The sequence below is a fragment of the Bidens hawaiensis genome, unplaced genomic scaffold, assembly GCF_021521415.1.
Source record: "Bidens hawaiensis isolate Kalapana, Puna unplaced genomic scaffold, B.hawaiensis_p1.1 tig00031475_1, whole genome shotgun sequence".
NCBI classification, from domain to species: domain Eukaryota; kingdom Viridiplantae; phylum Streptophyta; class Magnoliopsida; order Asterales; family Asteraceae; genus Bidens; species Bidens hawaiensis.
The window spans coordinates 39,923-66,088 of NW_027495307.1; the positions used below are offsets into that span (position 1 = coordinate 39,923).

At 36.2% G+C, this 26,166-nt stretch overlaps 1 protein-coding gene across 1 annotated transcript; it reads left to right on the top strand.

Annotated features, from left to right (window-relative positions):
- Window positions 1-22,839: 22,839 nt before the first annotated feature.
- On the top strand, window positions 22,840-24,433 carry LOC143582167 (putative protein phosphatase 2C 24). The gene is made up of 4 exons (XM_077064794.1): window positions 22,840-23,232; window positions 23,469-23,774; window positions 23,869-23,974; window positions 24,074-24,433. Exons 1-4 carry the CDS (start codon window positions 22,840-22,842, stop codon window positions 24,406-24,408), a joined length of 1,140 nt encoding a protein of 379 aa, XP_076920909.1. The 3' UTR covers window positions 24,409-24,433.
- Window positions 24,434-26,166: the final 1,733 nt, after the last annotated feature.

Genomic DNA, 26,166 nt, shown 5'->3' on the forward strand with positions numbered 1-26,166 from the left:
TATTTCAGTAAACAATTATTTTTTAAAACAGATTTAGGGTCGTGGAAGATGGTTATCGTTTATGATATTGTAAGGGATTAAATGTAATCGAGAAAGTGAAAACGTGGATGGTCGTTCTTATATGGATTTTAAAGATAATCTTCAAAGTTTAAACCTAACCCGGTTCTAGCGGTTCTATAACTGGAACCGTTGGTTCTAACTGGAACTGAACCGGGAACCGCTTACCGGACACGAAATACAATAATACGGTTTGGATCTAGCAGTTTAGTTCCGGTTCTCTGGTTGTCACGGTTCGGAACCGCGAATTGCTCACCCTAACCGGTGTTAATAAACCATTCTCCATTCAGGTTTGTTTTTTTCTCTTTGCTTTCTAATTTCTTATATAATTCTTTTGTATAATATCCATCTATATATTCTACAGCTTCTCAAACCGTCCTCCAAATAGAGAAATAACAAATTAAATTTCTGCTTTACTGATAATTGAAAGATCAAGATCTTTACGGTGCATTATTACAAAAAAGGATCAATATGAAAGTAAACTACAATCACATCCACCAAATCATTTTAAACGTGGCCAATTCATTCGCTACGTGCAGAGCATTTCCCGAGCTTGATTCATTTATTTCTCCAACTTTTTACCATTAACATCCAATCTAAAGTTTCCATTAACACGTCACACCAAAATTAGTGCTCAGTTTTGAAAACACTCACCAAATCATGGCTCTAATAGTCTAGCAAACCTTCAAGAGCTGGTATTTGTTTTGAAGCGGAACTCTCATCTCTTCGTTTAAAAGTTGAACGACAAGGAATCAAATGGCGAAGAATTAAGAATCTCGTGTAAAAGAGAAAATATGTAATTATAGTTTAACCAATAAATGAATATTTAATTAAGAGACTTAGAAAAAGAATATATATAAAATCCCTTTATTAATAGTATTCTAATCAATTACCAATAATTTATCATATAGGTCTTCGAAATGTTAATTATTTGTATAATAAAGGTCAAAGGCAAACAAATACTAAAAAAAAAGATATTTTTAAATAAAAATCTTCGTCCATTATGTAAATAGTTTTTGATATTCATTAATTTGTCGTGTAAATATAGCAAAATGCGGTGAGCTTAGTTACACCTGGAAATAGAAACATACTAGATGGTTGACCAAACTGTAGATGAATACTATAACGACGTCCAAGCGCTACCATAAAATCAAACGTTGATTAACCCAAACGCTACCTACTAAATCAAACGTTGATTAACATTCATTCATTTATAACATTCGACACTTTTATGTACAGACGAAACCACCTTATGCGTAGTCACCAAGAACAACAAACCCTATCAACTGCCACCGCGACACCACCTCTACCACCAGACGACCACCATAGCCCATGATATTAATCTTCTGGATTCGCCTTTTTTGTTATGATTAACATCAAAATATTATTTGGTTTCCTGCAAAGATAAATATATCAATGTACTTGAAAATACTGCGTAAAATGCTATTATTAGAGAAAATAGATATATACTAATACAATATAAAAATGGGTTTTCTAGAGACACCCCCCTTTTTGCAAAAAAACCGACTAATACGCCGCGTATAGGGCTATGCGCGGCGTATTGGTGGGTGTCTCTAGAAAAACCCACCAAATTTGTCTTATTTTGTTTTTTTTCTTTTTTTTTTCTTTGTTTCTTTTCTTTTGTTATAATTATTGTTATTTATCATTATTATCAATATTATTTATTTATTACTTATTATTATTCGAAATTTGGCAAAGGGCATTCGGTTGCAGGGCTTATTTGGGAAAATTGACATTTCCAAACGAAGTTTCAATTTTTTGGCTACTTTCATTATCGGCATCTTGAATCAGTTGTAGGGCTTATTTGGGAAGATTGACGTTGCCAAACGAAATTTCAATTTCTTGGTTGCTTTCGTTATCGGCATCTTAAAACACCTCTAGATTTCTTCAAACTCCAACTGTCTTGACTGTCAGCTACCACCACCAACCATAGTTGTCTTCACTTCAATGCATATCCGTTGTCACTAAGCTTAAGCTTATTCTTATTTTTATGTTTAGATGGTGGTTTTGTAAGTTGGTAAAACAAATAAGTCGCGGAAGCTACTCAACGCGAATTTTATAAGTATGGATTAGGTTTGTTACGGCACCGGATCAAAACCAAAAGTATAAATTTATAAAATGAACATATTTAAAACAAAAAAAAAATCAATTGGAATCAGTAAAACTTGAACGTTAGTAAAACACAGACGTTGCGACCCGGCTATTCAACACGAACATGTTTGGTGTCAATCAGGTTCGTTACGGTACCAAACCAAACCCAAAAAACAAAATTCATAAAATGAATATATTTAAACAAAATGACAAATTAGAAAAGAAATAAGAAAGAAAAGATTTAGAACGTGTTGTTGAAAAAAATAAGAAAAAGGTTTATCGATAAAAAAATATAAAAAAAGTGTAACATCCACGTTTTCGAAATTAATAAATAAAATAAGTTTTATTTAATTATCGTGTGTGTTGTTATTTAAAGTTATTAAATTGAGATTGGATAAATGGATAAGTCTTGGGTTGTTATGGACTTAAAAACGATTATGGGGCTAAAAGCTTATGGGCCTTGGGGTTTTTAAGTCCTAAATATCCTAAAACCCTAATTATTGTCTTGTCCTCATCATTTCATCATCATCAGACAATCATCATACATATACACACCTCACCTCCTGCACACAAACATTCCTTCCGATTATTCCATTCTAAATCTAAGGAGAGCTCACCTAGGATTTCAAGATATTCAAGATCCAATTAGTCTCATCTATAAGGCATGTAATATGTTAGAGTTAATCCTTTTTCATTAATCTTCATCTATCCTCAAACGGTATCAATTAATAATTGAACGGGTCTTGTAAGCTAGAAACGAAACGAACCTTGTAACTTGAAAATGAAATGAACTCTAATCGAACCAAATAAGAAAGTTGGTTTAGGTTGAATAGCTTAACAAGATATGGACACACACACACACATATATATATATATAAAGGTTAAAATGAAAACCCATTTGAGTTATGAAAACCCTATGTAACATCGTTTTTTTTTCTTGTTATATGTAATATATGTTGTAACATTTAATACAAAACATCGAAACATAAAAAAAAAATGTTTTGCTATTTTTTAACATTTTTTTACTAAATTTTATATATGTTTTCAGGAGAGAGAGAAAAAGTTATATTTATATTTACATTTTTTATTCACTTTAATTATGGACCACAAGATTTAAACATTAATTAAAAACATGTGGTTGAGAATGGGTTTCTAGAGTTTTCACAACTCAATTGGGTTTTCATTTTATACTTAGCCTATATATATGCACACACACGCGCACACACACACACACACTAAGTTCGGTTCTGAGCGATGAGGTTCAAACGGCTAAAGGGACCAGAGTTCCAATCAACTCGAGTGGTATGGGATTCGGTTCCCAAGTCGGATCGAAGGTAGAATTAGACCCAAAATCGGATTGTAGTGGGAGTGACTCGAACCGATGGGACATAGGGAGGACTCGACTCAAGTTCAATCGACTGGGCTTAAGTAGACTCGACTCAATACTTGAGTCGACTGGCGGTGAATGACTCGACTCCAACGAGTCGAGTGGGTGTAGGGAAATCAACTAAAACTGGACTCGACTGAGTTGAGTAGCTCGACCCAAATAAAAGAGTCTCGACTCAAGTTTGAGTCGAGTGGAATATGAGGTGGTCGGCTAGCTCGAGAGGCCTGATTGGCTCGATAGGGTCAATGAAACCAACTCATTGACTCGACTGCATGGAGGACTCGACTGCGAGTGTAAAGGACTCGACCTAAGTCGAGTCGAGTGAGAGTGAGGTGAGACTTGATATCGTCTAAATTATACATATTATTATATAAGTATTTCCTACACTTTTAAGTGCTTTGAGCTAAGTTTATATGGAGCATTACTCTTAGTTGGTTCATATTTAAAGTTTTAAGGTTAGAATAGACGACGAGCTAAAAATGAATAAAATACAATCAAGTCTCCGATTGGTTGGTTTTGGTTACACTTAATTATTTATTTATTAATGGCAGATAATATGGAAATAAACTATATATTAAAGAAATTTAAACAAATTTAAAAATAATTAACTAACTATATTAACCTAGCAAGTAAGTCTAATCAAAGCTAATAAACACATCGCCAAGAGTCCCCGACAATGACGCCAAAAACTTGATGTGCTAAAAGTAGTTATTAATTTATTAACTAAATAAACGCTAATTGAGACACTAAGTAGTACTCTAGACTCTCTAAAACTCGACTAAACTACTAACCGGCAAGTGAACTGGTCGACTATACTACAGCTAAGTAAGTCCGGATATCGAACCCACGAGACTCTTTAAATGACGTAAACTAGCTAAATTAGACTTAACTATAGACAGGAATATTTGTTTATATTATTTTGAGGGGTTTTACTAAAATACTAATTTTAAACTAATTAAAACTAATTAATAGAATTAAATACGACTCAACTTAGAACTTGGAGTTATTTCAGATGATGATAGATAAACCACCTAGGCTAAAATTCCCAAAGTTTCAGTTATTAATTAGTCGGAAAAATGTTTTTTTATGGAACTGAGATCGTAAAATAGTTACTTAAAAGAAAACTCAAACAGGAGCCATGACCCTTCTCAAGAAGACACCTATGGGTTTCTAATAAGTTCTTAAAAAAACTAGTTTAAATATTAGACTTCCTTACAGTTACCTAACTAATTATGAACGAGTACCTTTAAACGAAATCTTGCCTTACATCGCGGAAATCAAAGACAGCTTAATAAATTCATTCGACATTAATAGATAAAGATAAAAAATCAAACATAGACGGACTACTTATGAAGAACTAAATCTAGCAATCTTAATCAACCAAGACCTATCAAATAACCTATCACCTTACAGCTTTGTAGGTTAGCCGCACACTTTTATTTATTCGGTTAATAATATTGTTTCTATGATCTTATTATAAATCAATCACAAACTAGTCAAGAGAACACAGTAAATGACCTAACAGAATCCTATTATATGAAACAATCACCAAAGACTCTGTGAAACAATAACATTCACAAAATAAAACCAAGCGCACATATACATCAAATAAATAATATTAAACTCTTTACTGATTCATAAACCCATAACGAAAAGCAAATCCCAAATAAAATAAAATGTGAATTAAAGATTCATCACAAGCCTAGACAGACTAAGGGTTTAGTCAATAACACTCAAGAACAAAAGAAAATAAATAGGTTCAAACAATAAATTCATGACGAAAATAATAAATTCAAACCGAATTATAATATTGTTTTGATGAGTAGATGTTGAATCCGGACACTATCTAGTTGAACCAAGGACTTGCTTTTATGATACTAAAGCCAATAATAATGATGATGATGTCCTTATGTCTTCCGTCCTCCTTTTTCCGTAGGGTTCTTCCTTTTTAAAACCTCCTTATTGCCGACATCAAATTGTAGGGCTGCATGTTGTAGACTTATGGGCCCAATCCAGTTATAACTCCATTTATCAACAGCCTACTAACTTGACTAGTAATTCTGACCCAACGAATAATCTATACTTACACTAGAAATTTAGTTTATTTGCCAACCAACGTCATATTCCCATTTCATTCTTAGTGACATGAATTTTAGTTGGTCTTGATAAGTTTTGTCCTCCACTAACGTGTAAACCAAAGAATTTGTTAAATCCACATGATTTTCTTTTCTTTTCTTCCAACGGATAACATTAATAATTGATGGAGTCTTCATTTTTATTTGAATGCCATCTTCACCACTACATTAATCATATATTTGATGATATAAATGATTGTTGACATGATAAATGGACTTTTAATGTTGCATTCTCTCCACCTGTAATAATGGTGCACCAATAATAAATAAATAATTAAATGTAACTAAAACCAACCAATCAAAGACTTGATTGTATTTTATTCATTTTTAGCTCGTTATCTCTTCTAACCTTAAAACTTTAAATATGAACCAACTAAGAGTAATGTTTAATATAAACTTAGCTAAAAGCACTTAAAAGTATAGGAAATACTTATATAATAATATGTATAATTTCGACGATATCAAGACTCGACCTGCTCGGGGATTCGATAAAGGGGGGGGGGGGACTCGATTCGAGTACTTAACCAATGAAAAAAGGCAGACCCGAACCAAATACATGTCAGCTAGAACATAGTAGACTCAACCTAAACCCGATTCAAATAAAAACATAGACTCAACCAGAGATGGCTCGTTTAAGTAACCAATAACTTATAAACTCATTAAAGAACCATAACTTGTAAGTACGATTTCCTTAAGTTATAAAGTTCGGTTTCGTTTACTAGTGAAGTTCGGTTTAGCTAACTTACAAGTTAGAACCGTTAACTTAGGAATGTAAAGTAATTAAGGTTAGAGAATTAATATGTGCAACTTATTAACAGTTAGTCGAGCTCAACTGAGGAAAGGAATCAAGATTAATTCTGAGCGGAATAGACTACAAGTGAGTCATAGCCCCTTTCCGTGTTATGTTTTCGGGGCTGTGTGCATACTACGATGTGCTAAATAATACAATTAAGTGGTAAGCGTATATTAGATGATTATCTGTGAATGTTTGTTAGACGATATAGAATGATTAATTAATATGCACGTAGTTATACATACACACACACACACACTTGAAGTTAATAAAGGTATGTAATGAGCGTATGTATGGTTGTATGGTACGATGAAGGGTACCAAACCCTAATAATATCTGAGGTACAAAGGGCACCGGACCCTAATAATATCCGAGGTATGGAGGGCACCTGACCCAAATAATATTTGAGGCGTGTAGGGCGAAATGCTCTTTAAAACGAATGAGTAATATGAAAGTAATGTAAGCATAGAAGTAATAAGTAAGACAATATGAATTATGAAAGAATGTATGAACATATGTATGTATGTATGTATGTATGTATGAATGATAGACGAGCAGGTAAGTATTTAATACGTATCTTCGTATGCGTATTAATAAGTAAGTGAATGTAATGTATGTTTATTGTAACTAGAACTCACGGAGCGTAGCTGACTTTTAGTATGCACGCAAGTGAATAGAATGAGCAGGTTACTTAGAGGGAGACACGTGGCAATAAATGAAGACTTACATCGAAGAGAAGGAAGATTCACGTGTTATAATGTTTAATGTTTAAGACCTATGTTATTTTACTTAAAACAAAGTACTTATGTTTTGTAAGAATGCTTGATTTTATATTTCGCGTATGATTTTAATTAACATAAGTAAATCCAACCCGCACGAAAATATGGCCACTGGAAAGGGGCCTTACAAAAAGGTTATTAAATTTATCAGATAAAACATGTGTAAGGAATATCTAACAAAAATAAATAATAAACCAGCTAATGGAAAAACTAGATTTAAATGTATAAGATGAATACAAAATAAATAGAAAACACAAAAATGGTAAATATTTTTTTTTCATCTAACACTATTTTGGTAAATAGTTTTGAATAAATACTAAAATAGTAAATATTTTCTTCCATCAACACTAGTTTGAGAAAAAATACTCTATTTTTATTTTTTATTTGTCATTGAATTAACGGGAAATCAATTATTGGTTGATTTAGCATCTTGCTTTATCTTTAATCATAGAGAATAACCAAAACACATGCTTTTATGCAACACCATTAAACAAAAGTAGTCCTTTTAGACTTTGTTGAGCTGTAATATCGCAATTTCAGATTATAAAAAGGTTAATTGGTTTCACATCAGTGACACTCACAATCACAACTGATTGTGAAAATATGTGTGCTTGTTTCAACTTTTGTGGTGGGAAGAAGAAGAAGAAGAAGGCTGAGGAATCGGTGGCACTCGACAGATCATCTGTGGGGCGTCGTGGTGGTGGCGGTGGAGGTGATGACGGTGGGCACCATGCTGACAACACTGGTAGTAACACTGGCGGCGGTCATGAAGCTGCAGGTGCTGCGGTTGTGATGGTTGGTGCAACACATGTGGCTGACGTTGGTGGGAGCGGATGTGGAAGTTCTCATGGAGGCCATGGTGGTGGTGGTGGTGGTGGTTATGCTGGTGGTGATGGTGGAGGTGGTTGATGGTGGTGGTTTTTTGAGGACCATTTTATGTTGTTTTCTATGTTATGCCATTGCCATAATGTTCTTTTTGTTTTTTGAATTGTGACATATTTTCATGTTTCCTTTATGTATTTGCCGGCATGAAGTTTTATTATATACTAGTAAACGGCACGTACGTTGCGGTGTAAGCGTTGATACATGTTAAGATACAAAGTTGCTGAAATTTTTGTGCACGTAATGACCGATCTGGTTTTAATAAATTTATATTTAAACTTAGATATAAAAAGAAAATATTTACACAAAATCAAGTTGTCGTGAAGAAAACATAAAAAAATATATAATATTTAACCATTTGTTTTGGTTACGCATTACGTGAGCTCAATATTGAATAAAAATTTTATTGAGGCGTACGTAGAAACATTGACGTTTGTATTCAAAATTTAGAGTAGCATTATTACGTAAATAAATTAAAAATATATCATCTTTAACCCAGATTGGTTTCGAATGAAATTGATACTGAAACGTAAATATAAATAGTCACGTCGCAGTATCCAAAATTTAAGAAACATAATAATTTCAAAAATAAAATATTTCAAATGTTAATTATAGAAGTTTGATTTTGCAAAGGTGTTGAATATGGAAAACATAAAATAATATTAAAAATCAAACTTCAAAATAAGTAACTTAAATTTCTTATTTTGTTCTTAATCACTAAATATATTAATTACACTAGTCTCAGAACCCGAGTAATACACGGGATTTTTTAAATTTTAAAATCAATAAGATAAATTATTTGAAAGAAAAAAACAACACTAATTAAAGGTAAAAGATAAGTATAATATATAGATAAGAAGTTTAAAATATAAAATTTAAAAATTCGAGAAAATCTCTTGCATAAAATTTTTGTATTAACTTATTTGTGAAGATGAACAAATGAATATGATTGTGTTAAATAAATGTATGGATGTAATGTATCCGGATTCGGAATTTGTATTGAATCATGGATGAAATCATTGATTGAAGTTAACTAATATTGATTGGTGGATAATTTTGGTATGAATTCAAATTTCATGCATGATTTATAAATGTATTTTGATTGATTTACAAATTTAATTTAAGCAAGCCTACAAAATCACCCGTCACCTTATTTAATGACAACAAATCAAATTCATCATCAACATGATTTTTTTCTTTAATACATTATTTCAATTATTAAGTTACAAATCTTCTTCCTCGTTCAAAATGATATTGAAATTACCCGATGATTATAGGAAATTTTGTTGTCTTTTTTATTTAGATGAGTTTCTTTATTTTTTTACTTAGACGAAAATGTAAATTTATTGACAAGAAAGAAATTAGTGGGCTTCAAAAAAATCTCTTACTTTCTTCTATAATAAAGTATTTTATCTATTTGTAAACAGAATGTAAATAAAAAAATAAAGAATATAAACTTTTTTCTTGTTTATGGATATTTCTTCTCAACTAATTATTCTTATTACTTTATATACGTATAATTAAACACAATAGATAGAGTTTTCATTAATTTAATTAAGTTTTTTGTTTGACTATTGGTAGTGGTTCTCAAATATTGTTTTATTCAACTGGTGTATGATATGTAAAATTTTAAAAACATTTATATTTGATTTTATTTTTTAATAGTTTCTTAAAATAAATAACAATCTTAAATTGTCATACATTAATATCATTACTACAAATATCTAGAATTAAAGAGATTGGAGATTAGAATTTAGAAGAGAAAAAATTGTCAAGAATAAATATGAGACTGATGTGTGACAACCAGTATTTTCTTTTATTAGTATAGTAAGATATATTTTTTAAACTTGATGCACTAGCTTTATGTTCATATGAATAAAAATGACATTTTGTATGTTTGGGGTGTGTGTGAGATTGCGAATGGGTATAGAAAAGAAAGAAAAATAAAGAATTTATTGTTTAAGAGAAACATTGGGTTTTGAAGTTACAAGTTGTTTGGTAGTTTATTAATGGTCGTTAAGAGACCACGAGCCTCTTTGGACTTTGGTAGCCTCTTAACAGTCATTAAGAGGCTACCTCTTAAGGGTTAAGAGGTAGCCTCTTAATAATTGTTAAGAGGCTACCAAACAGCCTCTACCTCTTAATGATTCATAATCTTTTAATGGTTAAGAGCTAACCTTAAGTTTGAATTGTTAAGAGTTGACATGTTAATGGTTGCCTTGTGTTTTGCCCTCTTGTGTGTTTATAAATGGCTATCACTTCCTATTATTTTGACATATATACCTTATGGAGAGGAGAAGATGGAGGCTAAGTTATGAAAGACCATGAGAGGTGCCAATAGATGTAGTTCGGGAACTCATTTGCTTACGCGAGAGAATCGACGAGCTAGTTAGTGTCAACATCAGGATCATCTCTTGGGTAAACTAGATAAGGCAATGGCTTTAGGCCTCCAGTTTTATAGGGCCTCCAGTTTTAGAGGGCCTCCATTTTAAGTAGGAGCTATGTATTATGAGATTTTAAAATAGAGTTATTTTAGAATTGGTAACTCATTGATGTTTCACAAGCTAAGGAGAATTGTTTCATATCTATTATCACTGCATATTCCATATTCTATAATTCTTGTATACTCTCTAGCGCTATACACAAAACAAAAATAAAAGGAAAAGGCCTCAAACATTTTAGTTAGTTTTAGGCCTCCACGGACGTGTTGAGCCGGCCTTGGTCAACATAGAGGCGGAACAGCGGAACCGGAGCTGCATGATAAGGTCGAAACTTTACGTTTCGAACACTGTTATGTAGATAGAAGGATGGCAAAGCTAGAAGACAACCTCAAGCAACTCACGGCCGAACTTGATCGTTACCATTAAGAGGTTGTGAATCAATAAAATGTAGCCTCTTAATAACCATTAAAAGACTACCAAACATCCATGTATACATATGAATTAAAATGATTATTAGTTATTACTTTACAGTTTAATAAAGAAATGAGATTGAAAAATAAATAAAAGGAGATAGGACCCATCTCATTCTAGTCCATTTAAACCCGCTACGTTAACAGGCCCACACCTTTTTTTTGTTTAATCCGAATCCTAACAAATTATTATTTTCAGTTAATTAGATGAATGGTCTAATGTAATAATTTATAAATGCTAATTTATAAATGCTGATTTTGTTTTATAAAATACGAATTTGGTCAACATGGTATCAGTGATTTCGATTTTTCTATTAAGTGATATTGATGATAAATTCATATAAATTGATTATTTTTCCATTTTAGTTGAAAAAGAAACCAGAGAAAAGAAATCACTAACCCCCGCACCTTCACATATTTTTTTTTCTTCTTCATCTCAACCAACTTTGTCAGACCTAGCTCCGTCGACTCCGGCAACTCCCCTCTTTAGTTGTGATTCTTTGCAAGTAAAATGGAGTAAAATAAGAGAGTTTCTTGTTTGAAATCATTGCTGGCATCTTTAAAGTTAAAGAGGAACCTGGTAAATGGGAGTTAGTAGATAAACATTTGTTGGGTCCCATATGTGATGTATTATTATTTATTATGATATCAGTTGTTAATTGTTATTGGACCCTATATGTGCTGCATAATGAACGGCATGTAATAACTTAACTATGAATTTAGAATGCTATAGAATGAAAAAAATGTTGAATGCTCAATCGATGTAACACTCATAATAATTTGAAATTCTTACAAATACTAGGAATGCGAAATAAAAAACGACAAATCACATAACACATGTTGTACTTTTGTAGAGATAGTATAGTTGTTGATAGGAATACACTTTAATCATAACTGAAATTTCTCTCACACAAATTCGTTATAATTTTTTGGATTTTAAATAACTAAATCCAACTTTCTTAGTTTGCCTTTTGAATTTTTGGCATTTGGTTTTCGGTTTCTAAATCATTCTTTCTTAGTTTGGGTTTCAAATTGTAATTTCATAAATTTGTGTTGGGAATTCGAATCTAAGGTTGTTCAGATTATATGGTGGTGGGGTATGTGGCAATGTAACAATTGACACTGGTGGTTAATAACTTAGAAATATAGTTTAGAAAAGCTTCAACTTTATGTGAATGATATTCGATATTATAATAGGTATGAAAGTTGAAGACAAATGTCAAAAGGAGGAACAATGAGGAATAATTATCATTGTGGGAAAAAAGGTAACCACCAGGCCTCATAGACGCAGCCCAACTCAATGAGACCTTTGTAACCCCGATAGTGAGACTTAAGACTTAAAAGAGTTGTAAATATTAGTTAATCACTTTATGGGTTATAGGCTAACAACCGAAACGTTAATTGGTTCACATGGTCAAAATAGGTTACTCCGTAACCATTTTTGGCATGTCAAATAACCTAACCTGTGACACCGATTCAGTTAATAACCTCTATTTTTTAATTCAAAATAAATCCATTAGATGCTAAATATATAAAATAAACTCAATAATTCTCTTCATTTGTTTGTATTGTGACACGTGTACTAGTTGGGTTGTGGTGCAACATCTATGGTGTCTAAGTTACTATTATACCAAATGCTATGGGGGGAGGAAGGTGGAAAAGGGGAGCGGTGGGCTTCAAACACCGTCGGGGGACGTCGTTAGGCGTGAGGGAAGCGGCGGAGGGGACGATGGGCACGGTGGGCTCTCTCTCTCTCTCTCACACACACATATATATATAGGCTAGGTATAAAATGAAAACTCACTTGAGTTGTGAAAATTCTAGAAACGCATTCTCAATCACATGTTTTTAATTAATATTTAAATCTTGTGGTCCACAATTAAAGTGAATAAAAAATATAAATATAAATATAACTTTTCCTCTCTCCTGAAAACATATATAAAATTTAGTAAAAAAATGTTTAAAAATAGCAAAACATTTTTTTTTTATGTTTCGATGTTTTGTATTAAATGTTACAACATATATTACATATAACAAAAAAAAAGAAAAAGAAAAAACGATGTTACATAGGGTTTTCGCGGGTTTTCACAACTCACATGGGTTTTCATTTTAACCTTACCCTATATATATATATATAGGGGGCGCCCAAGGGGCATTAACCATAGTGGGGCGGGCTTCGATGCCCCGTTTTCTACGAGATGATGACGTGGCGTTAACGTGGCACGGTGGAGGGGCTTCGATGCCCCCCACCATAACGGATAGCCTTATGTTGTTCAGAATGTTGAGACAAAACGTCATTGTGGATGATGAGTCATCGGGGTGTTTAGAGGACACCTTATAAAACAAATCCTACATTATGAATGGAATCATGGTGCAAACTTCATCAAGAACAATGAGTCCATATGGGATGGGTTGTAACACTCTAGGCTAGTTTCGTATTGGTTGTGAACAAAAAAACTCTTGGTTCAAAAGAAATGTCTACCTTAAATAGCACCAACGCATTTTGGCCGGGCGTAATGTATTGGATTGGTGACCTCCTAAAAAATCTTTAAGGACAACAAAAAAACAAATCCGTAAATGTGAATTACGTATCCAGATTTTAAAGCACTATTGTAATGTTAACACACTGAAATAAAACATGTGTCAAAACACATTACGATATTATTACATCAAATTTGTATGTGGCATACCTATGGAAACGTTACACTATAAGCTTGTGCTTTATTAATATTCAATGTATTAATGTTGCAAAAGTTTAACACGTAACTTATATGCATGTGAGTTGCAAAAGTTTAGATTGCATGATCTCTAGCTACAATCCAACCACTAAATCAAATTTAAGTTTGAAATAATCAATTCATTGATTACTTCTTATTTCGTACGTCAGCTACGTTCGAATTCATGTGTACGTTGTCCTTGTGATTAGGCCTTATTTTATCACACGTGACTCTTTTAAGTTTTAACCTAACCCTTCATAATCCACGTATTAACTTGGCAACCATTACCGACCGGTACTTGAAAAGGAAAGGAACCACTTTTGTCGTCACAGTAAAATTATGTGGCTGTGGTCCATTAGTTTGAATCCCTCAAATTCTGGATGACACTTGTCAAATGTTCATGTATAACACTCAAGTTGTTAAGACCACCTAGTTTAAATAATAATTACACGTCATTATGCTTCTTTTGATATTAATTCCAAAAGTAATCTGCCACGTCATAAACCACAATCGATTCGAACTAGAAGCTGTCAAACAACAATCTACACATTGCACCTCCCTTGGTTTCAACCGAATTTTTTCAATGTGTTTCAAGCAAAACTGAAACAAGAATCAATTTGAGTTAAAAGAAGAAAAATGCTAACATAATTTCTTTAAAGTCTAAAGCCATAGCTTTTTTTTAAGCTAGCCGGTCAACCCTGAGATTTATCATTTTGTCGATCAATAACTTTACGACTGTGACAGGTTTAAATTGCTAGTTAAATTAGTTTTATGAACTAATTTGAAGGTCACTGTCGTTTTGTGATACGGCTTTGACTTTTTATGCTTATTTATACTTAGACAATGTAAATGTCTACTAGTAAAATTTGCTTCATCGTCAAATCTTAAAAACAACATATTGTAATAAAGTACATCTTGAGCTCTACCATTCTTCAAGTTCTGAAGTTAGATAACTGTAACAACTAATAAGATAACATATATTAATTAATAATTAGGTTTCTTTTAGTATATGGTATATATTACTAGAAAGATGAAATGAAAATGAGAAAAGAATGAACATGTATAGTTAAAGGATCGTGGTGGGTAAGGAATGAAGCGTCTTTTTTTTTTTTTTTTAACGACTAATTTGGATCACTCACGGACCACTGGAGTATCATCGTACCATCAGTGGTACCACGTGATCATATCCACCACCAAGCCACCAATTCAAGTGTCTTTTTTTTTGAACGACTAATTTGGATCACTCACGGACCACTGGAGTATCATCATGCCACCAATGGTACCACGCGATCATATCCACCACCAAGCCATCAAATATTTTTTTTGAACAACTAATGAAGCAAGTGTCTAATTCTTATGCACGGTTTTGCATATATTATTCCATCTTATTCATTACCAGAAGCCCAGCTGTCACGTCTTCCTTATTGGACCCAACCCGTGGACCGTAGGGTCGACATGACCTTTGTCCTTCCGGGCCTCAAAAGTCAGGTTCCAATATGGAAAAGGAAAATAAAAGCATTCTACAAGTAATTGTCATTTGTTTATTTTCATAAAAGGAAGCTTATGGTCCACCGGTGGGAATTTTATGCATTTGCGTGCATTCATTTTTTCTAATGTGAAAGTTAATTAAAGAAAATGAATTAACACGATGGGGGGCTTCGAAGCCCCTCCACAGTGCCACGTCAGCGTCATGTGGGCACTGGGGGCATCGAAGCCCCAGGACATAATGCCCCTCTATGGTGAGGGGGCTTCGAAGCCCAACATTTTTCTTTTTTTGTTAAAACAAAAAAACCAATACAATAATAAAAAAAATACAATAATACTAAACTACAAAATAAATTGAATAAAAAAACATATAAAAAAATTAAAGCTATTTTTAGTCGCTGTCCTCGCCGTCACCTTGCTTATTACTCCAAAGATGTTCAACCAAATCCGATCGAAGACTTAAATTCGTTTCCCTTTTCGTGTTTTTAATAGATTAGCAAGTTTCTCATCTTCGTTTAGTGTACAGATCGGCTCTGGCTCATCTTGTACTCGCCTTGGCAAACTGCTCTACCCGAGTCCTCCAATATCACATTATGCAAGATAATGCAAGTGTACATTATGTTTCTTAACTTATCCATTTGTAGAAAACGAGCGGTTGTCTAATGATAGACTAACGTTTCTTTAATACACCGAATGCCTTTTCGATGTCTTTTCTTGCCGACTCGTGTTTTTTCTTGAAATACTGACGTTTTTCATCAGTCGGGCATGTAAAGCTATGAACCAACGTGGCCCACTCCGGATAAATACCGTCGACTAGATAATATCCGTATTCGTAGTTGATATCATTCGTGGAAAATGAGATGTCGGGCGAGACTCCGTCTGTGAGGCGGTCAAAAATAGGGGACGCATTAATCACAGCTATATCATTGTTTGTACCGGGCGTCCCAAAAAACGCATGCCATATCCAAAGATCAAATGATGCAGCCGCCTCAAGAATAACGGTTGGGCCATCATGATCACCCCGATGATATTAACCTTGCCAAGCAACAGGACAGGCTTCCCATTCCCAATGCATGCAATCGAGGCTACCAAGCATCCCGGGAAAACCGTGTCTTTGATGATGCACCTCGAATATTTTTTGTACGTCGCTTTGAGTCGGCGTCCTCAAATATTTTTTATGATATAGTTGTGGAATACCTAAGGTTAAAAAATTTTATGAAATTCATGCTTAAAATGTTACGGTTTTGAAATAAATAATTAGAATATTAATACTCACATTCGCAGAATGTGTGAAGCGCTTCACGAGCCACTATCGCCGACATCTGTAAGTATTCTTCCATGGCGTCGCTCGCAGTCCCGTACGCTAGTTGATGAATTGCCGCCGTGCATTTTTGCATTGTTGAATATCCCGGTTTACCTCTCGCGTCCGCCCGTTGTTGGAAGAATGCATAAACGCTTTCTAAATCACCAAGTATTCGTAAAAATAGTCGGCGACTCATTCGAAAAACGGCGCCGAAATCGTTCCGAATCAATAGTCGCATCCTACGAAAAAAAATCTTTCATCAATCGGTCATGCGCACCTACGCATCCCGTTGAAGATGAGGCTGTCTTTCTAGTGGTTGTGAGCTTTCGTAATTCTGGACTACGAGTCGGGCAGCCTCTACAACGGCACTAAATATCGCTTCATCCTCTGAATTCGAAGCAGAAATATCGTCGATATCGGGCTAGAAGTCGAGTGTGAAAGATGAGTCGGAAGACATATTTGAGGAGAAAGTTTTATAAAGTTTAAATAGGAGAATGGGATATTTGTAGAGGTTGGGTGATTGGTATATATATATATATATATATATATAGGGGAGATTTCAAATGAGAACCCCTTTGAGTTTTAAAAACTCGAAAGAACTCAGTGTAACGATTTTTTTTTTGAATTTTTTTTACACATGCGAAATATATGTAAGTTACATACACGTAAAAAAATTACAGAATTTTTTATGCGCCGAATCGACTTATTACACATGTGTAACGGACGTAAAAATTAGTGTAATCACTTACAACTTTATTCTCTCTCATATTTTGATTTTTTTGTCAGATTTAATCTCAACCACACAATTCAATCCATTTAATAAAATGTATGGCTAAGAATTGAGTTCTTAAGTTCTTAAAACTCAACATGGTTCTCAAAATATCCCTCCCCTATATATATATATATAGTATTTTATATTATTTAATTTTTTTTAAACGATAATAATGCCGTTGTGGTGGCCCCCACCTCACCCCCCCATCGCGCCCATCATCCGCTCCACCCTCACCCCCTTTGCGCCCCATCTCGCCGCGCTCCTCGGCGGTGTTTTCCCCCCACCATGCCCGTCTCCCCTTCCCTTCCGCGTCCATAGCATGTAGTCTTAAGGTATAGTAAATATATGCCTTCTTAATAATTATAATCATATAAGTTCAGAACTGAAAGAATGACAAAGCTCAAGATGTACGTTATTACAATATGCATTCATCAACCTGTATGAGAACGAGAGCGTACGCATATAAAAGCAAACATAACTTAAGAAGTTAAGAATGATCTTAAGATGTCCTAGGATTTGAGTCTTTTTAGTAGGACTAGTGAAGAAACACGAATTGACCTCGGGCAGATTACGGATAATCTGGGGGTTAAATAGATGTTTCCCACGAGGGTTAGGTCCGGCAAGATGGTTCCTCTGATGACCTGCAAATCAGACACCGTGAGCTCGTCACTGAGAAGGGGGGGGTACCTCCTTGTGACCACCCTCCGGCGTGAGAATCAGACTAGATTGCTCTTGAATATAAGTGTATATTAAGAGATTGCTAGAGAAGATAAGAAAATGAGATATCAGATAATGTAAGATAATGTAATGTGTCAATACCATTCCAAGGTGTTGGAGTATTTATAGCCGAAGGTAGGTTTCCAAGAAGGTACAGCCGGCTGAATAGTATTCCTGTTCTGCCAACTGTGGGCTACGCACATGCCATGCTGGTAGTTGGTGGGTAGGCAGCGGCTGATAGTGACCAGGCCGGCTGTGTACTATTCTTTTCCACCAACTGCAGGCTATGCACGTGCTACGACAGGTTGGTGAGTAGGCAGCGGCTAATAGTGACAGGGGTTGGTGAGTAGGCAGCGGCTGATAGTGACCAGGCCGGCTGTGTACTATTCCTTTGTCACAGTGAGCTGTCGCTGCTTTGGTAAGACCTTTTGTCCATACCTCGTCAGGTACAGTACAAAAGGTCCTCCAGTAGCGTACGGACTGGCTCATTTGGGCGGGAGTATTCCCGGCTTTGGGCGGGAGTGTTCCCGGCTTGCTCACTCCTTCTTCAGGTGACATTACTGAATTATTTAAGAGTTAAGTGCCTTGTGCGTGTAGCCTTGCTGCGCGGGTAGCCTTCCCTGATGGCTAGTATCCGTTACTGCGGGAACAGGCGGAGTACGTCGACCATTGGGAGGCTTTTCCTGCTGGAACAGCTTGCGTACTGCGCGTAAGGACGTCACGTCTCTGAGCATGGTGGATCCTGCGGATCCAGTTGGTTTCTGCGCAGACGTCTCTCTTCAAGGTGAGTCTTGCGAGTTTAGCCTTTGCGCAGACGTCCCTGTTGAAGGTGAGTCTTGCGGTTTCAACTGCGCAGACGTCCCTCTTTGAGGTGAGTCTTGCGGGTCCAACTGGGCTCTGCTGGGACCTACCTCTTCATGGCGCCATCTGTGGCATCGTACACCGTCTGATGAGGCTTAGGAAACTCAGGCTCGAAAGGCTCGAGCATGAACTTCCTAACAATGTACTGGTACAGGTCGACGGTAAGAGCACACTGGCACTCACCAGCAGTACTCTTATCGTCCTTATCAGAAGTAGACGACGGATTCTCGGCATACACGTCAGACTCCACGGCGGTAGCTTCAAGATCATGAACGGAAGACATGTTTTGAATGAAAAGAACGATTTCAGGAGAATGCTCGACAGAAAAGTTAGAGTATTCGCCGGAAATCGTTTAGAAGAAGAAGAGAGGTGAAACTGTGAGTTGCGATGCAACCTCTCCTCCCTTTATATACTCATCGCAATGAATGCGATGAATTTAATGCGGAAGAGAGAAGAAAACGCAGGTGCAATGAAACTATGACACGTGGAATATGCAAGCTGGCAACAACTGTTGACAGGACGCGTGCCGTAAACTTCGCGGCCACGCGCCCGAAAACTCTCGCCCACGAGCCTGAAAAAGCGTCTGGAATGACCATATACTGTCACGTCGCCATAACTTCCTGCACGTCCTGAAACTGTCAGAAGAAACCGTCGGACGACGTTTCAACAGTCTGGACTGTTCTTATCCTTTCACCAACTTTTCAAATTTCAAAAAGATTCAAAAAAGATTCAAAAGTAAGCGGGACTATACCCCTTACCTTGGCAACCAAGTAACTATAAGACATGTGCGAGTACAGTGTTAAGGCAAAACCCTTCACATACTTAGCACCTGCAGGGAATTGAAGCCAAGAATACCTCGGCAACCAAGTAACTATAAGACGGGTGCGGGTACAGTGTCAAGGCAAAACCCTTCACATACTTAGCACCCGCAGGGAATTGAAGCCAGGAATACCTTGGAAGTAAAGTAACTATAAGACGAGTGCGGGTACAGTGTCAAGGCAAAACCCTTCACATACCTAGCACTCCGCAGGGAATTGAAACCAAGAAGGATCTTCTGGGCCATGCTTGCGGAAACGGGAATAACATCCCCGCATAGCGGGAACGTCGAGAACTAGATTGTTGGAAGCTCCAAGATGGAATTGGTTGTTTTAACATAATTGATCACTATGTTCAAAACTACCAAAACCTCATGGAGAATCTACACAAGTGGAACTCAACGCTCCTGACTTGCGAGGAGGTTACAGACCTACCCGCATCATACCCAAAGATCAAGCAGAAAAGTCGGGAATTTCTGCATGTGACATTAGGACTTCCGCGGGAAGAATCCCTATGGAAAACCTTAAAACTAAACCCTTTTCAAAACCCTTTGCTTAAGTCCAAAAGTTCACCTCACTTATTAACAATTCATGAGAAGAACATTGGACAGGGGGGACTTGAAGAGGTAGGTCCCAGCAGAGCCCAGTTGGACCCGCAAGACTCACCTCAAAGAGGGACGTCTGCGCAGTTGAAACCGCAAGACTCACCTTCAACAAGGACGTCTGCGCAAAGGCTAAACTCGCAAGACTCACCTTGAAGAGAGACGTCTGCGCAGAAACCAACTGGATCCGTAGGACCCACCATGCTCAGAGACGTGACGTCCTTACGCGCAGTACGCAAGCTGTTCCCGCAGGAAAAGCCTCCAAATGGTCGACGTACTCCGCCTGTTCCCGCAGTAACGGATACTAGCCATCAGGGAAGGCTACCCGCGCAGCAAGGCTACACGCACAAGGCACTTAACTCTTAAATAATTCAGTAATGTCACCTGAAGAAGGAGTGAGCAAGCCGGGAACACTCCCGCCCAAAGCCGGGAATACTCCCGCCCAAATGAGCCAGTCCGTACGCTACTGGAGGACCTTTTGTACTGTACCTGACGAGGTATGGACAAAAGGTCTTACCAAAGCAGCGACAGCTCACTGTGACAAAGGAATAGTACACAGCCGGCCTGGTCACTATCAGCCGCTGCCTACTCACCAACCCCTGTCACTATTAGCCGCTGCCTACTCACCAACCTGTCGTAGCACGTGCATAGCCTGCAGTTGGTGGAAAAGAATAGTACACAGCTGGCCTGGTCACTATCAGCCGCTGCCTACCCACCAACTACCTGCATGGCATGTGCGTAGCCCACTGTTGGCAGAACAGGAATACTATTCAGCCGGCTGTACCTTCTTGGAAACCTACCTTCGGCTATAAATACTCCAACACCTTGGAATGGTATGAACACATTACATTATCTTACATTATCTGATATCTCATTTTCTTATCTTCTCTAGCAATCTCTTAATATACACTTATATTCAAGAGCAATCTAGTCTGATTCTCACGCCGGAGGGTGGTCACAAGGAGGTACCCCCCCTTCTCAGTGACGAGCTCATGGTGTCTGTTTTGCAGGTAATCAGAGGAACCATCTTGCCGGACCTAACCCTCGTGGGAAACATCTATTTAACCCTCAGATTATCCGTAATCTGCCCGGGGTCAAATAGTGTTTCTTCAACTAGATACACATATATAATAAGTGATGAAATAATTATAGTAAAACGTGGCAACATCACGAAATTTGTAGTTAAATGAATCAAAACGCACGTGTAAAGTAGCTAGTTCGTAGATGGATCAACACTCTGAACATAATAACATTTACATAAGCAAGAATAGTGAGGCTACTAGGTTTGCGAATAGCAATGGCGTATCTAGTAAGTTTGATGTTAGGGTGAAAGTTAAGTAGACAAAACTTGCATTAACTAGCATTTGCACAGGCATGAATAGTGAGGCTAGTAGATCTACGAGTTGTTAACCCATTACCCATGGACCAAATTAAGTACGGTTAAGGTATCGGATGGTACACTTAATAACCATCTAGTGATGTTCAATAGGTTTAGGTACATATGCAAACTATAGACCGAAGAAAGATATATCATTTAGATTTCTTTTAAGTGAAAGGAAGATTCGTTTTTATATTTTATATATTAACCTTTTGTACAGAATATATTATATTTTTAATTGTCTCATGGGAAATTTACTAAAATTGGTGCATATTGTTACATAGTGTATAGCCTTTTGTTTATTTTTGGTTAGAGCGGGTCAAGATACTGAGGTCACTGAACATTATTTTCTTGATTTTTTTAATAATTTATTTTATTTAAAATATTTAAGAAACATTTTTATTCCAACTGTACTTTATGAAAACACCACATTATCATTTTTTAAATAACCAAAAAATATCAAGTAAACCATGGAAACCAAATTGACGATTCTGAAGATACATAACTTACTTATTATAGAAACATAGTTGTAAATTAAAAAAAATAATAAATTGATAAAAAATGCTAAATCCTCATATTTACAAAATTCGATATTATGACATAAAAATATCCGGAAGTTAATTATTAATATCATAAAATGCTACAAATTCCAAAATTTATATACGTGGATACCACCAGTGTACATTTCATGGTATAGAGGATCGCCTACTGTCTACGAATTAATGCCGCGTAGATGCACCACAATCTCGTACATGAACTATTTTGCCACGTGTACCCCAACCTCCGTATCATTAGACAACATGCGTGTCAGACTACAACTGACTTCCATCACCCGTGTTATTTCCCCATTCGCCCACGTTTTCCTCGTCAATAATATTCTCGATCATCAACGGCCCAGATCATTCCCACGGCACCCAACTCTACGTTCCTTATCGGGCACACCTTACGTGACGACCATTCAGTGCTTCGGTTCACTTCCCTATATTAATGCCCGTCCCACCGAACCGCCTTCAGTTTCAATTCAATTTATTTTTGTACTTGTTTCTTCACGGTGCAGGAACTTGGTTGGAGATTATTATTTGTTAACGATTTTAATTTGATTTTATCAACTGGAATTGGATTTGGTGGTTGTAATGGCGGAATTATGCTACGGAGTTGTTGGTGAGAAGGAGGTGACTGGTACTTCCGAAGAGTCGAGTTCACGAGCAGCAAGGCGGAAGAGGATGGAAATTAGGAAGTTTAAACATGTACCATCTGTTGCCGTTGGTAATGATAATATTAATAATGGATTCAAAAAGCCGAAGCTGACAGTTTTACCGGAGTCGATTTCTCGTGGTTATTCTGATCGAGCTGGCGGTGGTTGTGTGGATGGTGAATCGAATCCTAAATTCGGTGTTGCGTCGGTGTGTGGTCAGCGTAGAGAGATGGAAGACGCGGTTGCGATTCATCCCTCGTTTCTTGAAGACGATAATCGAAAAGTTAACGCACATTATTTTGGCGTCTACGATGGCCATGGTTGCTCTCATGTATGTATTATTTATATGTAAACATATTACGCGCTATAAGCACACCACACCGGCACAGTCTGATATCTGATCCCACACCGTTTTGATCAATGATTATCAAAGTTGCCTAATTTTGTCAATACGGTTTTATTTTATAGCGTGAAGTCAGATATAGCGTATTATATTATGACCCTGTTAATAAATCTACATGTGTACATAAAAACTAACATGAATCATGTTTTTTAAATTGTTTCAAGGTTGCAAGGAGATGCAAAGATCGGTTACACAAGTTGGTGGAGGAAGAATTGAACAAGAATGATGAGTGGAAGAACACGATGGAGAAAAGCTTCCGTCGAATGGATGAGGAAGTAACAGCTTGGAACCAACAACCTACGACTGCCGACTGCCGGTGCGAGCTTCACCCACCAGAGTCGTATGGTGTGGGGTCTACGGCGGTGGTTTCGGTTGTGACTCCTAATAATATTATCGTCGCAAATTGTGGTGATTCAAGAGCTGTACTTTGTCGAAATGGCAAAGCAGTGCCTCTATCAAACGACCACAAGGTTGGTACTTGGTACTTATTAAAATCTTTTTGTCTTATTCTTCTTCTTATTATTATTATTTTCTAATTCTAATGGATGTTTGGAATATTTGTAGCCTGATAGTCCCGGTGAACTTAACCGGATAGAATCAGCTGGCGGGAAAGTTTTATATTGGGATGGCGCCAGAGTTTGTGGGGTTCTGGCCATGTCTAGAGCTATTGGTAAGTAGAATTTGATCATTTATCGAAATAAATATTGTTAGTGACAATTAATCAGTTAACATTAAACTTAAAGTAACTTATATGCTGGTTGTTTTTCAGGTGATAGTTATTTGAGGCCTTATGTGATTTGTGAGCCGGATGTGACGATAACAGAACGAACAGCGGAAGACGAGTGTTTAATACTTGCGAGCGATGGATTATGGGACGTGGTGTCAAATGACACCGCGTGTGGATTGGCGAGTTTGTGTTTAAAAGGAAACGGGCCGTCCACCGAGATTAAGAGTCCGCCAAATAACGAGGTGCCCGAGTACGAGAATTGTGATCAGGCATGCTTGAATGCGTCGTTGCTGTTGACCAAGCTGGCTTTGGCACGGGGAAGTGCGGATAATGTTAGCGTTGTTGTTGTAGATCTAAGGAAAAATGGGTCCTTGTAACCGGGGACAGTTTTGAGAAAATTTAGATTTATTTAGATACTAAAAAAGGTTATGAATATTTGGTTGCCCCAAACTGAAGTGTACATATGAAAATATTTTGGTTTTTATGTATATGTAGCACAAATTTGTTTCAGTAAAACCTTACATCGATCACTAGTATTTTTTCTTTTTCCCACACATGATCAAATTAATTTATCTAATTGACCAACTTTATCCTAACCCACCTCCCAACTAACATTAATTAACTATATATATAGACACCCATTAAACCACATCCTAACACCAATAATTGAGTTTAGATCTTATAACTGACCCGTTGTGTGCAAAACTAGCAAACTCTATGTTTAAACTTTAACCATCTCCGATAGCACTTCTGTTTAAAATCTTAAAACATTAAAAACATTTCACTAAATGCAATTGGCTAGGGGAAACCAACAAATCAAGTTAAAACTCCAATGCGTACAAAAAGCAGAAATCGATTACGTAGAAACCAATTTGGAACCAATTGAAACCATAGGTTCCGAACTAGTTTGTAATTCTTTTCTAAAAGCGGTTTCAAACCGGTTAACCGAACTGAAAATTGGTCAAAAGCCCAAAACCGCTCAAAACCGATTATAAATCAGTTTGAACCCGAAACCAAACCGGTTTTAACCCGAACCTAAACCGATCATAAACCGGTTTTGACGTTTGTTGATTAAACCGAACTGGTTTAAGGTTTGAAACCAGTTTACGTACGTCTTATTTATTCTCTTATGTTTATTCATGTATCGTTCAAATTTTCTGATGATATTCACAACCAAAATAAAGCAGACTCACATGTCTTTCCAACAAATAAAAAACACCTTAAGGGTAATAAAGTTGATTTTATACCTTTCTACAAAACATGACAAGAACTAGGAATCATTACAAATATTGCAATCTCTCCCTACAAATTTATACAAAATCCCACACACACCCGTTTCTATTGGTTGGAAATCAAATAAAACACCATAACATGTTAAAAACATCAGGTGTGGTGAGTATAAGTTCATCATCATCATCGTACTCAGTATATCCCACCAATAGCAAAGCTATGTTAGGGTCTGAGGTGGGTAAGATGTAGACAGCCTTACCTCTACCCCATAGGATAGAGAGGCTGCTTCCGGTGAGACCCCCCGGCTCGAACTTCCGGTGTGGTGAGTATAAGTTAAAACTGTCAAAATGATGTCTCATTGATCCATTCAAGAACTTCTTAAACCACATACATGACTTCAAAGTTGCTCAAAACCTCCAAAAATCATGAAATCTCAGTTCGTGGAATTCATATGAATTTGATGGAACTGGAAATTTAATTCCATGACATAGCGTTTTCATTTGGATATGATCGGTACGGGTTTCAAGTGTGTGAGGGTTTCAAATTCCAATTCTTTCCCTATCTACACGAGCACGCCATGTCATAGAATTTAAGTTCAGTTCCTTTAAATTCTTGCAAATTCCAAGAACTGAACACAATCGAATTTCTATGAATACCAATTTCACTTACGAAAGCTGAATGGAATATTAAAAAAATTATTTTTGAGCTTCAATTTGCAACTGCGTTATAAGATAATTTCTTCATGGTTTCCTTTCCTTCTTTGTTTTCTTCAGAATTCACACACTTTTAAGTTTGTACTAGTGAAAAATACGTGGAAAAATTCTCAAAATAGCTCATTTTTCTAGAGCTTAAATTACAATACTTAATTTAGATAACTTTTTAAACTTTTTCACTAAGGTTAACTT

Coding starts and splice junctions, on each gene's coding strand:
- LOC143582167 (XM_077064794.1), top strand. CDS start 22,840: ATGGCGGAATTATGCTACGGAGTTGTTGGTGAGAAGGAGGTGACTGGT. Junction 23,233..23,468: donor ATGGCCATGGTTGCTCTCAT/GTATGTATTATT, acceptor AATTGTTTCAAG/GTTGCAAGGAGATGCAAAGA. Junction 23,975..24,073: donor GGCCATGTCTAGAGCTATTG/GTAAGTAGAATT, acceptor GTTGTTTTTCAG/GTGATAGTTATTTGAGGCCT.